Source organism: Aulonocara stuartgranti (genome assembly GCF_965226115.1).
Source record: "Aulonocara stuartgranti genome assembly, chromosome: 7".
Lineage (NCBI taxonomy): Eukaryota > Metazoa > Chordata > Actinopteri > Cichliformes > Cichlidae > Aulonocara > Aulonocara stuartgranti.
In genome coordinates, this window is record NC_138945.1 from 54,230,252 (window position 1) to 54,244,212 (window position 13,961).

At 40.3% G+C, this 13,961-nt stretch overlaps 1 protein-coding gene across 1 annotated transcript; it reads right to left on the reverse strand.

The window, feature by feature from the left end:
- Positions 1–193: 193 nt before the first annotated feature.
- Positions 194–13,847, reverse strand: LOC309711683 (tyrosine-protein kinase CSK-like). The gene is made up of 13 exons (XM_082542118.1): positions 13,363–13,847; positions 6,898–6,997; positions 6,692–6,805; positions 6,487–6,599; positions 4,212–4,431; positions 3,328–3,421; positions 3,113–3,178; positions 2,600–2,699; positions 2,425–2,515; positions 2,267–2,340; positions 1,609–1,804; positions 1,409–1,495; positions 194–1,206 (listed from the first exon to the last, which is right to left on the reverse strand). The coding sequence occupies exons 2-13, from the start codon at positions 6,910–6,912 to the stop codon at positions 1,021–1,023; spliced, it is 1,356 nt and encodes a 451-aa protein (XP_082398244.1). The 5' UTR covers positions 6,913–6,997; positions 13,363–13,847; the 3' UTR covers positions 194–1,020.
- Positions 13,848–13,961: the final 114 nt, after the last annotated feature.

The following is a 13,961-nucleotide window of genomic DNA, read 5'->3' on the forward strand; positions in this document are numbered from 1 at the left end:
GTAGATTTTTTTTTTTCAAAAGTAATGGATAGTAGTTTATTATTGCTGCATAGATAATGAGTATCTTCAAAAAGTCTTCAAATGCATCCAGTGAAATAGAAAATAGCAATTTACAATTTAAAAACTGTTAAAACTTTTAATATAATTTCAAAAGAATGTTAAAAAAATTATTCAGAAAATATTTTCAAAAAGGTTTTTTGGTTTGTTTGTTTTTTTTATTGTTGAAAACGACAGTACAGTACAAGTATTAACATTCTCTGTTTCTCTTTCTCACAAAATCCTGATAGTTTGCTCAAATCCCAAAATATTGTCTGATAAAACATTTTAGGATGTCAGATGAAAAACCTTTTCCTTTTCGACTCACGGGAGGATGAAAACGTAGTCATAAAACATTTAATATCATACAAGAGAAAAAAGATAAAGTTGGATAATTATTATTCTTTCTTTGAAATTTTGTCCTTTAAGCAAAAAAAATCCAACATTCATGCAAAAATGGTGTACCTGATATCATTAGGAGAAAAATCCCCCAAAAAAGACAACGACGTATCAAAATTGCAATTCTACTATTGAAGCATCTTTCAGTTTTAAACAGATTCAGTCGGCTGAGTCAAATTAAGTTACTTTTTACAGGTTCGTGAAATTAAAAGGACACTACCGTTACGTTAAGGATGTTGATGTAAAGGACAAAAAAAAGACGTGGAAGCACGTCAAGGCACTGGTTCTGAGGCAGCACTGTGTTCTAAGGACAGACTTGTTGATGACAGTTAATCATTCACTCTGGATAACAAAGTGCAAGAAGACGAGACGAGAAAAACCTGATGGCGCCACTCGACTAAGAAAGTCACTGCAGTCTGAACAACCTGATGTTTGCTAAAAAAGCACAATGAAAACAGTATTTGTTGTGAATTTTGCCAAATTGTATAGTCCTTGTGAGATTTTTTTTTTTAAATTCCACAGTTATGGTCTCAGTGGTCAAAATGAAAAAAGAGGATCTATGTTGTGTCTGTTTTGTCAGATCCCTCATTGTCTTTTTCCCATCCCTTGGGTGATATGCTGAATCCACTCTTTCAACATCTGAAAACTTGGTCGGGCGGCGGGATCCAGGTTCCAGCACTGTTTCATGATGTTATACACGACTTCAGGACAGCCGTCAGGACAGTCCATTTTGTAGCCTTTCTCCACTCGAGGCACTACATCCTTTAATGGCTACGGGAAAGACCAGATTTGTTTGTTGAACATTTTGGTCCTTTAAACCTTGGGCTATACTCATAACACATATATGGATGTTCGAGAGCGATCACAAAGTACTATTATTATTGATTTTGAATTTTAAAAAGTCATTGTTTTCCTAATCCAAAGCTGTTATTCCAGCATATTTTTTTATGCACAAAAACAAACTGATACTTACAATTCTCGGATAAGGAACTCGGCCAAAAGAGTAAATCTCCCACAGCAAAATACCGTAGCTCCAAACATCTGATTTGGTGGAAAATTTCTAATGACAAATAGAAAAAAAAAAGGATATTAAGAGTTTATTTCACTGTGTTTTGGATACACAAACTATGCACGGCAAAGCACACGGCTCAGAACAGCTCTAAAGCAGCGCACCTTTTCTCTCAGTGCTTCAGGTGCCGTCCACTTCACGGGGAGCTTAGCGGTATCCTGAGTGGAAGAGGCCTCCTTGGTCAAGCCAAAATCACTGACTTTAGCCATGTTGTCCTCTGACACGAGAACGTTTCGTGCGGCTAAGTCTCGGTGAACAAAGTTATTGGTCTCCAGATACGCCATGGCTTCACAGACGTCTCTGTGAAAGTAAAAGAAAAAGTAACAAACGCCAGGCTCAGGCGTGTCGAATCAACTTTTTGTCATGGCACGAAAATAAAGAAAATTAAAAAAATTAAATAAATGAAACTACTATAACTGATTTCTACCATTCAGTGGGAAGATAAAAGGGCCTTTTAAGATAATAAAATAATCCTTTTATCTGCTAACCGTGTTGTCTTTAAATATATGGGCTAAGTGGTCCTTTAAAGAATACCTGATAAAGATTTAAATTCGAATAAACATCAACCACAACTTTAACCTCTTATCTATAGACTCATGAGATATAATCTGCTCTTTGTGCTGCAAAATATGCCCCTCTTTAGAGCTGAATTTCCTCCCTCTCTGATCACTAGCTATTGCAACACTGCTCTGCTAATACTAACATAGCATAAAATACAACAGAATAACTGCCGAAATTGTGGTTCGCTGCAGAAATACTCACAATGCAAAATGTAGGAGAGCTTCTCCACCAAGTACTGTCCGGCCTCTGGAACGTAAATAGTCAACCAAACAGCCCTAACAACAACAACAAAAGCATGTTATATGTTTTATACAGAGTATTCACCACGTCGGGAGATTATCAGACACTCAGCCACTTACCTTTGCCATATACTCAGTAACTATAAAAAGACTTCCGTTCTCCTCCACAATCACTCCAAGCAGCTGTACCAGGTTATCGTGCCGTAGTTGCCTGATGAAGGGGACAAGCAGAGCAGTCAGTACGTGTCCATTTATGTTTCTAAAACGCGCCAGAACAAATGTTTAATTTCCTTACGTCATGACAGAAGCCTCTGCAATAAAGGCCTGCGCTGTGGCGTCGTTTTTGATGCACTTCACAGCTACTTTGGTCCCTCTGTAGTCTCCCACCATCACATCTGAATAATCACAAGCAATGAACTGATCAGTGAAGCTGCCTTTATACGACCCCAAACCAACAGTAAGACGGCAATGCGGCAAATGACATGTTCACAGAAATTAAATTTGAACAGTTTTCTAACTTTTATGTCGATTACAAGGAGAAGAACAGTCCATATATGAACGTCATGGCACAATCTCATGGTTTTCACAGTAATGAAATGAAATTTGGTGGTTCTGCGATGAGGAATATTTAATATTTGGGGCTTAAATGTCTTTTTAGGCAAAATCCTTTACACCCAAATGCAGCATATGATGCGTCACATCTTTATGTTGCTCTGATTTCTGTTTCATGCAAGAAATTAAGACTGGGCTTAAACTCACCATGGAGTTTAAGCTCATCTTAAGTAAACATGAACCCTAATCTACTTACCTCCAAATTCTCCTTTTCCAATAACCTGCTGCAGCTTGAGGTCTTTTCTGCTCAACGACCAGCCGCCTGTTCATCATTGAAAGTAGAAACAGAATTCAGCTGAGACGCAAACAAGCTTTTGATCATCAAGAACAATAAATAAAAGAAAAATGAAAATAATAATAAAAATCCACAATGTCCCTGCTGTACAAGTTACAAAGAACCGGCAAGCTTACTCCTGGAAAATTCATCCTGCGCAGCCACCGTCCCTTCCTCCAGCTTTGGCTTGATTAGTTTGGTGCAGAGGCCATCAGCATCTTTGGTGTAGTGCTACATAGAATAAGAGATAAAATACAGTGCACATGGCCTCATAAGAGCAAAGGAACTTTTACCATGACAGAAACTATCAGAACCACATTCAGAGCTTCAAAGCAGCTTTAGTATTTTGGAAAGAAAATTCCCCCTTCATTTATTTGCAGAAAAAAGCTCAAACCAATTTGAATAGCAACTTTCACTCTGCATCATCTTTTAGAGGATTGGTTTAGAGCACCTAATGAGTACATCTGTGGGTTTCGCTACTTATCTTTGTCCTTCTTATATTGCTTGTGGGTGCTGTAGCTGTATTTTAAAAGAAACTGAAGCTTGAAGTTCAAACCTTTGTGAACTTCTGTAAAAAAACATGAGTAAAACTCATTGAATAGTGTATACCTGTGACCAACAGAGGGCTGCCTGGTCAAATACGGTCAAAACCACATGCAATGGTTGACTGAAAAGCTTCAGTTGGCCAGAACTTACAGACACAAATCTACTTTACTGTGCAGAATAAATAGTATGTTGCTGTTCAAAATAAGCATTTCACACAGGAAAAGCAGTCATTTTGAGAGTAAAGACCTAGTATCTGTTTGAGGTTAGAACTCTGAACCTCAGCATACTGTTCACTTCCTCTTTGATACTTCCTGTTCATTATATGTTCCAGGAACTGCACAGACTCTCTGAACTAGCACAGTAACATGGGGAGGCTAAAACATGCTTACAGTAGACTGATGCTCAATATAGCCTCCTAGAAAATATCAGAAACACTTTGTTTTATTTAGAAATAAAAGCCCAATTTACGCCTTACCTCTACAAGCTGCATGAGGTTTTCAAAATAAGCCTCTTCATCGATGGTGAGCTTGCCGTTGTGGTAGATGATGCGATAGTGCTCCACCTTACCGTCGCAGCTCACACACAGAGTGTAGTCGCCAGGGAAGTTAGTGCTTTCCCGTACCAAGAACAGGCCTGTCTCAGGGGGGTTAAGCAACCGCTCCGCCTGATCCCGAGTTATCTTGCCATGAAACCATCTGGTGGAAGAGGTAGCCAGAAATCAGTACACCGACAAAACCAACAGATCAGCCCAGCAACTCCAAATTCACATCAGCTGTATGTACACGTGACATATCCAATAACAACATATAGACTGTGCCTGCATCCATTCTACTGTCTGCATCAATCATTAACAAACATTATTAGTTAAATGTCTTCCTCCTATTTTACCCACTTGGATCCAGTCATTCTTAAACTGGGTCTTTTAAAGCCTTAGATGGTTTGATTGTGCATTTCATTTTACGCTTGACTTTTTTTTACTTGTTACACTGTCACGTTCCTTCTTTTTACAAACATATATATTGTAAGTAAATATATATATTTTGTGCATTTGGGAGAAAACAACTGTAACCTTGATGTTTCACTTTCTGTTACTGTTCATACGCTCTATTGTCCATGTAAAGCCACGGCACCAGTGTCTGCTGAACAGATTACATTTATTATTTTTAAAAAAATGTATTTGGGTATTGTGGTTTTCAGTGTAGCCGCTATATTAAGAGTCGGGATTATAAATAACCACATTCAGTAAACTAACTGGTTCTCGCAGCGCGTTCTTACACGCTAAAAACTGCCTTAAAGTTTGGCTGGTTCATCAAAGGGAAGTTACACTAGCAGGCCTTAATATCAAAGTTTCTTTCTCTCATGCTGACAGGTGTGTTTTGCTCATAGGTTTGTAGCTTCCTGGTACTGGCTGAGTGTTCGGTGGTGTACGCATGTATGCATTTGCCAGATGAAGGTCAAAACAAAAATATTCATTCTAAGAGTGCTGAAGCTGATTTTTTTTTTCAACAACTCAAGCTGAAAGTAATTTTTTTTATAGCTACTGTACCTATTTGTCCATTTTCCCACGTTCCTCACTATTAAAATAATGCTTAGAGCTGTTAATCAGACAACACGTGCAAAGACAGGAAAAGCTAAATCTCCCTTCCTAACACAAAATAAAGGGATATTTGTGGCTGATTATTGCTTTAGTCTTTGAAAAATTTTCATCTTTCCGCGTTTAATCAACCTCACAGTGTTATCACAAACCTTAAATGGGGCTTTAATGCAAATTAAACAACTACTGCCTTCATCATCCAGATATATAGATTAGGGTGATTTGCATATCCACTGCAACCAGTTATACAACAGAGGCTGTCACATATTTAAATGTGGTTTTTGGAATGTACAGCGTATGCATTTGCACTTGGCTCCATACGAAAGTTACATTTAAATATCACACAATAAAGCTTGTTGGAAAGCTTTTCTTTACAGACACAGAAGCAGTTTCCCTCCAAGCTGAAAGGAAAGTATCGTTATAAAGTTTTCCTTTCAGTTCTGTATTACGGGTTCTCATCTTAGCTCGTAATACAGAACTTTTTGAGGTCAAGATCCCCTTTTATCAGTGTAAGCTCATATTCATTACTGGTAATATTTACTGAGAACTGCACACTATGTGAGAGTTGGTTTTCTTTTACTCATTTCCATTTCCAAGAGAAGGCATTTTTTAAAGCAACTGTGAATGAGATATCACATGTCTGAAAGCATACATTTATATATAGCAACTGATGAGTTAAGCTCAATCCTAGGCACCTTATGCTAAAGGAAAATTATTATCTTATTTGGTTTCTGGTACAGTTCGATTTGCATTAAAGTTTATCAGCAAGTGCGCTCTAAATAAAGCTGGCATTCATACATATGCACATGCCTGCAGCAGCAAACCCATGACGTGGACAAGTGGGGAGATTTTTTAGATTACTTCAGTCTGAAATAGAAAAGAAACAACAGGAAACTGTGCAGAGTTCATGCAAACCTGAGGTGGAAGCAGACAGACGTGCACTGCAATTACAACACAGCCCAACCAAACTGTGGTCTCCATTCACACAACTACTGTGCAATTGCCACGACAAATAGGCCATCAGCCTTCTGCAACCACACAGCCATGGAAGAGGGCAAAGTCAAGCTATTTTAAACACTGCTAAAAACGCCGCACAAAGATGGTGCTGCGGCAAGAGATACAGACAACCGATGCTCATGAGAATCTATATACTTACGGCATTAGACTCAGCTTTCCCCCACTTTTCACACCTTCCCTTTTCTGGACATAGTTGGCTGGGATCGTTCCCTCGCGGCCTGCAGAATTTTTAGCCTTGTACCAGTTTGGATCCTGAAATGCAAAAAGTTTACTGAGCGGCGCCGCATGGCATCAAACACAGAGCTGTCTTCATAGAAACGCAGACAACAAAAAAGAAATGTTACCTTTGTGACAACAATGATAGTCAACACGTCTCCTTTGTTAAAGGGCAGGTCCTGCTCTGTTGTGCCTTTGAAGTTATACCTGGCCACACACTCTGTGCCCTGCGGCCATGGGTTCTATAAAAGCGAGGGACGGTCACTGTTTCAGTAAAAATCCATATTTTTTCATTTGTGCTTGCAATTTTTGTCACACACCACCTGGACCTTACCTGGACCTCTGTCATGGTGAGGCGGTTCGATCCTCTCACAGGTGAGGTTTGCTAGCTCCTACCATTAGAGCTGGTAAACACACACGCGCGCACGCAGTACCTGTGAAAGCGAGCAGAAGAGTAACTAGGATGTCCCCCTGTTTACTGATACTGACCCGACCGCAAGCAAATTCTCAGGAAGATAATGAATTTGTGGTTTCGCTGTACGGGGGCACATGGTAATTCGAAGCAAGCAGATGAGCCATTATCACAGCACACTGGAGTAACGTCAGATCAGACAGTGTCGGTAAAAATAACTCGCTCAGACAGAAAGCAGAACTAACAGGTTTTCTTTTTTTAAACACACTTTCACAACTAGTGCATAATGTTTCCATGACGGAGGAAAACCGTGCCAACATAAAGAAGCTCTTTCACTGTAGAATATTTCATACAAAGTAAGAAATGCACTCTGACATGCTAAAAGTAAGAGATAAAGAGACCAAAATGCAACCTACTCCCTACTGTGTATTTCATGTGAAAACCTAGCTTGGTCTGACCTAAAATAAGGCACACACTGGTTCTCCATCTTAAACTCAATGACTGGGCCTTGTAGGAATCAAGATAGCTTTCTTCCAACCCTGGAATGCAAACTTGTGGTGAGATCTGACCAGGCCCCAGGGACTCATCCAGCCCAGCATTACTTTATGTCAATAAAACAGCCACTGTGACACTAACCTTAGGCCTGAGTAACCCCGGGGCCTGTGTTTCCATGATACACACACACATCATAAACCAATCAGAGCAAAGACATCATAGTTAAATGATGACCTACAGATTAAGTCATGCTCCACATCCTCCCTCTCTCTTTCCCCCCAAACCCCACTTCCTCTCTTGCTCTATCAGTTCCCAGGAAGAGGTGGCAGGGCTCAAATGGTCAGAGCTCAGGGAAAATCCTGGCTCTGATAAACTGTCACTTTACATGAGGTCACATCCTTTGACATGTCCACTGCAGTGCAGTCAACTTCCTGTACGACATCCCAACTTCTGTACACACCAACTTTAGGGTGGGTTGCTTAGAAACGCGATAAATGAAAAAAATCCTCTTCTCTTATAACGCTTCTTCCATCTGGTGTGTTTTTCTGTTTAAATAAATAGCCCGCCATTTCTCAGACAAGCGTGTGTTTAAAAACTATCACGAGACTGTCATCACACCGCACCATGGGGATGTGATGGATGTGGTCCCTTATGGAGTGGTGCAGCTGTCTCCTGTATCAAGGGACAAAACTATCTGGACACATTTCCCACACCCTTAAGAACAGCCCCACTCTGCTCACCCCAACCCAGCTCTACTATGTGCAGACAGTCAAAGAAAGGCAAAGATAACCGAGCTGCTGTGGGCCAGTTATTCTTGTGTAGGTGTGTTTGTGTGCAGCTGTGGTGTGTGTGTGTGTGTGTGTGTTTCTTTTTTATCTTTACAAAGACTTTAAAGACAAACAAATTATTGACACACACCAAAATGCAAAACTGTGGTGAGAAAAACATTCTGTCTGTTCATATGGAAAAATAAGAGAGAAGTCAGAAAAGCATGTGATATTTTTAGCCGTGCTGTTGGTGTGGCTATGAAGATCTCACTTTAGGTCTGTGGGTCAGCACATCACAGATCTTGACTTGAATGCTTGAACTAACTATTACAAGTGTTGCTGTGAAAATTTGTGTGTGCATTCACAGGGGCTTCGAGATGACTTCTATACTCTTTGGGCATTTCATCAATTTCCCATGAGCGCAACCTTCTGGTAAGCAAATTCATCAACCTGTTAATGACGAAAGCGCCACATAAACCAACGACAGTACCATCACCCACAGCTTCATGTGGTTTATTCATCATTATTAAATTATTAATTATTAAATAAAATCAATGCTGTAGCAACGACACAATTTTATCCCAACTCGAGCAATCTGGTAATGACCCATGCTTTTACCTTATATTGCATGATCCTGTGCTTCCCAAACAAATCTCATGCCAAATAAGAACAAACCTCAAAGTCCCTGCTTTATTATTAAAAGAAAACAAGCTTTTTACCACCTAAAACTACATTTAGTAAGCTATTGTTTCTGCATCGTTTATTTTGAAAATATTTTGTCTTATTCTATAATAAGTTTTCAGTATCTTTTAATCTAAATATATACCTATTTTACATTACTATTATTACATTTTAACTGTGATAACAAAGGAAATCCCCATCTCTAGGATAAATAAAGGAAACGTTATCTCATCTTAGGACAAAGTGTGAACATCGGGCATTTCCCAAATTTAGACCACCAACACTGGCCAAGAGACATCACAGAGAGTCCAAAAGACAGCGTGTGTTAGCTGCCGATTATAAATGAAACAATGTAACCTAGTCCAATTTTAACAAAGAAAAAGAGAGAGAGAATGTAAAGTTGTGTGTTTGTTGTGTCGGGATGTTCAGTATGGAGATCCCAAAAGTGAGGGAGTTGCAAGCACTCTGTTCACTATGATTCAGTTATTATGAAATGTACTTTCTCTGCATTTTATTTTCAGGTAAGCTGTAAAAAAAATCATAATTTTATAGTCACAAGGTTTTTTATAGAGTGACTCGGCACATTGAGGCCACTTAACTCCCATTGTGGCCACTGGGACATTTTTACTTATGTTAGTAAAAGTCAGAGCTGTTGTTTAATATTAAATAGTTTTTTTTGTGAATACATTCAAAGCCAATCCCTACCTGCAGAAGGGAATAATACATTAATATTGTGCATATCATAACTATCATGACCTCTCTAACTAAAGGATAAGCTTACCTAGATTAATACAGTTGACTATTTTTTCAGAAACGTCTGGTGGTAGACCATCTGTCCATACAGCTGTACCCCATTCAATTTAGGATCTATTTCACTACGACCCCAAAATGAAAAGCCGCTGATGTAATACAGGGAACGTCGGGTGTTCGCCAAAGTCGACAATGTTGGTGTACTGTAGGCTGCGACTGTTGGAATAAACTTTTATGACAATGTATCAAATACTTGATGTCACACAGTCCAAACAGTGTGGACAGTTACAGGCTTTTCATATTTTGGCTCTGTTCTTCAGCACATTTGATTTTAAATCCAATATTGGACCTGCTAATTCAATTTTTTTCCACTTTTCATCATCAAGCAAGGTAACAATCCTAAATATAAAACCAGATTATCTAAAGGATTGACTGGCCAGGATGATCACCTGATCCCAGGCTGACTATACTGCATTTTAGGTGTTGAAGACAAGATTAAAGGCAGATAGACACCATACAAGAGATGAAAGTAGCTGGAAGGTTATCGCTAAGCCTCAAAGTATTTTCCCCCCAAAATTGAAATGCATCGTCTTCATATGTATCAGTTATTCCTAAACACTGAATATTTGGGCGCTGTTAAAAGTAGTTTTTTTTCACTACAGATTTAAATGGTGGTTTCCAAATCAGCATTTCCAGATCCACAAGGTTATTTTGTGACTGAAACACATCAAAAGTACAATCATCTGAGTTTTACCTCGAAGCAGGACATTATGCTGACGATGCTCTGAAAGCCACCAGAAGTTGTGGACTGCAACAGAATATGTGTGAGGGAAACCCTTTGTAAAGAGTCTCGTCAAAAGAAGAATGTATCAACGGGGTCAGCCGCTTTTTTCCCCTTTTTTCATATTAATCTCTTCTGGGACGCTGAATGCTTCCCAGCAGCAGGCCACCAGCAGCTGAGTGAACGGGACAGAGCTCATTCTGCCACAGACTCCCACTGCCATTTCCACAGAGCTCTGCATGGAGCCACAGCTTGCTTTTTTTCAGGAAGCAGCAAAGGATCTCATTGTGAGTGAGTCAAATTTCTGCTGACCCCAGTCTCATTAGATCCAACATCATCATCAATGCATCCACTGAGCAGTTTTAAGGGCAGTGATGTGACTTGATCTTTAAATTTTGCTCACTGTTCCGTTTTGTGTTTACTGCTCTACATTAATTGTAGACATAAATCTCATAATTGTGCACATACACAGATATAAGTTGAATGAAGGGAGGCGATGGACAACATTCATTCCCAAAAATAAAAGGAAGCCACAGTCGATTAGTTTAATCATAAAGAGTGACTAATAAATAGTGTTGGACTGTATAACTGCAAAATAAGCTCATACAGCTCTTACATGGTATAATATCGCATGTTCTTGCAGTTTAAAACAATCCTGTTGTCCAAATCAAACCACTGATCAACACTTGTCTCTTGTGCCTTCTTGTGCAAGTCAGTTGCAGTCTTTACTGAACTAATCAGCGGCAGCCTGACTGCACGGAGCAAGACAGGACAAGAATGTAAAAACATCTTCTTTGACCTAAAATCTGCCACTCCCTCATTTACTCACAGACAATAACCGAGGTGAAAATGTTGATTGTGCACGGTGGGAGGCTGGATTAGCTAATTGTTTATTCCCCAGAGCTATCAGAAATGACTCCCTCTTCTTTTAGTCACACATCGAAGACCATGAGATCATAAAATGAGACTGTGGCTCAGGTAGAGTGGGTCTTTGTGTATAAATGGGATGGATCCTGAACCCCCTGTAATAATAGAAAATGCGATGCAGGAAAAAGTATTAAAAACACATGAACGTGGCTTGTGTGTAAAGTGTAGAAAAGCACCGCTCAAATTCAAATTATTTAAAGCATTAAAGCCTGTTGATGCCATAATGATACATCATACAGCGTTTAATTCTTAAGATTTTGCAGGATCGTAAAAATGTGTTGTTAACATTAACCTAGTGGTTCATCTCAGTAAATCATCTGATTGATTCTTTTACTAAAGGCTCCTATCGTTTCTCTAAGTGCAGCAGAGGGCCAGCACTCCAGCCTCATGATGCTCTTCAGTTGCTTTGATACTACTGTCCTGTTAGCAACACTGTAACAGCAGCAGGCAGCAGAGAGAGAAATAAACACTTGACTTTTGTCAACATCCACTGAGCTGCCACCTGGCTGGCACACAGACAGACACATCCAGTGAACAGTAATGAGCACAAAGAGAAGGCTGGTGGGGGTCTATAACAACAGCCAGCAGATGTTCCTGAGAAGGAAGTCACCTCTGCCTTTAGGGGCAGCAGCTGGACTGTGGTGCTTTTGCACAGCTGACTGAAACAAACGTCTGTAGGATCTGAGAGAGGAAGTGCGAGTCCAGTGTTTGGACCCGAAACACAGACCATCATTGTATCACTTTTAATAGCTCAGAGTTTTTCCTGTGACGCTTGGGGGGGGGGGGGGGGGGGGGGGGTTAAAAACTAGGTGTGTACTTAAAATAGTATCCAATTTATCATAAACAAACACAAAAGCTAAACTGAGAAACAAGGTTGTTTTCAGCGTAGCAGGAAGAAGGATAAGCGATTGTTAATCAGGGGCAATCCCCTGCATTTTGGCCAGCCAGCCATTCTAGTGAACTTTGCATTTTATTGCCATCCAAAGTTCGCATGACGTACCAAACCTCTTCACGCTGGAGAACTTTTGGTCATGTTGACTTCACCAAGGAAACACGGCATCAAAAACACCATATAAGTCGAAACTGCCGTGCCTGAACAGCGGATGGACCTTTCCTCGCTGTGGCGCGATCACATGCAGGCTGTTTTATGGGTGCTGTGTGCACAGCGCAGAGTGAAGTGCAGTGCAAGGCTGCTGCTGCTCATGCAGCCAGGCGTGACACATTATGGTGCAGCAGCAAAGCTTTGCTGCGGTTTTACGAACTTCTCTCCATCCTGTTTCAACAGCTTAATCTTTCTTTACAGTTTATCGTACTCTAAAAGAAGAATCTTTGCTGGTCAGGAGATCCGTTGCTGCACCAGCGCACACTTCACACTTTGTCCGAAAAAGGAGGGAAGTCCCGTTTCAGCGAAAAGGGCATCACCCAGAAAACACACCCGAGAGATGCTCCGCTCAGCTAGATCTCTGATAGCGGAAATGTTGTTTTCTGACGTGCATTAATCGCTTTTTGCCATTTTCTGACGGGTGCAGCCTACCCGACGAACATTTAACAGCGCCGCTCTGCAACTTGTAGCATGCACGTGCACGTGAAAGTGCGCCCACCGTTAACAAAACTTCAAAAAGCTGTCAAAGATCCCAAAGTCCGTGACAGTGGGAATGAATGCTGCTCTCCAGCTCGAAAGCAGATTATTACTAGTCACCCAACATGTTATAACACAGCAATGTGGACAGCTGTACGCTGCAGCTTCTTCTTCACCCCAGGAAGTCAGAGGAAGTGGTAGAAGTTTGGAGGATGTTAGTAGGGCCACGTCTATAATCGACTCACTTAAAAAAGACTTTTTCATTGTGATGTTTGAATAAACTATCCATGCCCATTCGACATCCTAACATTTATCTCCGCCAGAGCTGTCAGTCACTGCATCTACTTTAAAATAAACAGCACATTTTAAAATTTAAAGGCAGCTCTGTCTCAAACTTGAAATCTTACCTGTTTGCAGGTAAAAGCAGCCGATTTGAAGCGCTTACAGGTGATTCCACACGTTTGTTTTTCCTTCTACAGGAGAGCACAGTTTGCCATTCACGCAATAAATAACCGACAGTCGATGCTGAAGCGCAAAACACATCCAGTCCTGATGAGGAAGAAGTGAAAACTGTCTCAGGTGATCAGAAAACTTGAACGGCACCAAACGAAACTCGACTAAAAACAATAGGCAGCGGCGTTGATGCGTCTCCAGTCAAGACTATTTACAAAACAGACCTATAAATGAAAAAAGACAGCAAAACAAAGTAAACTTCCACAGATGTATCGCCTCTTTTGTGTCGTCCTTCCGTTTAGAGGGAGAAATAAAAACTCCCGCCACGGCGATAAGTATTACTCAGTAAAATCGCGGTGAGTAATTAAAAAGGATTAAACTTAATTTGAGTCAAGTTCGCTCTGCGCTACTCCTTTTCCCCGTCACATTCAAGTTTTTTTTTTTGGCCCCACCTTGATTTTGCGCATGCGCGTTGCTGACAACTAAAAATAAGTCCCCACAGGATATGTCTCAGTCAATTCGGTGAAGGAATTTGATCATCGATGAGGCAATA

What these genes read in the sequence shown, in the direction of transcription:
- LOC309711683 (XM_082542118.1), bottom strand. An exon ending in GCAGAGGCTTCTGTCATGAC is followed by an intron (nt 2,516 to 2,599) that starts GTAAGGAAATTA and finishes CCCCTTCATCAG; the next exon opens with GCAACTACGGCACGATAACC. An exon ending in GAGTTCCTTATCCGAGAATT is followed by an intron (nt 1,207 to 1,408) that starts GTAAGTATCAGT and finishes TCTTTCCCGTAG; the next exon opens with CCATTAAAGGATGTAGTGCC.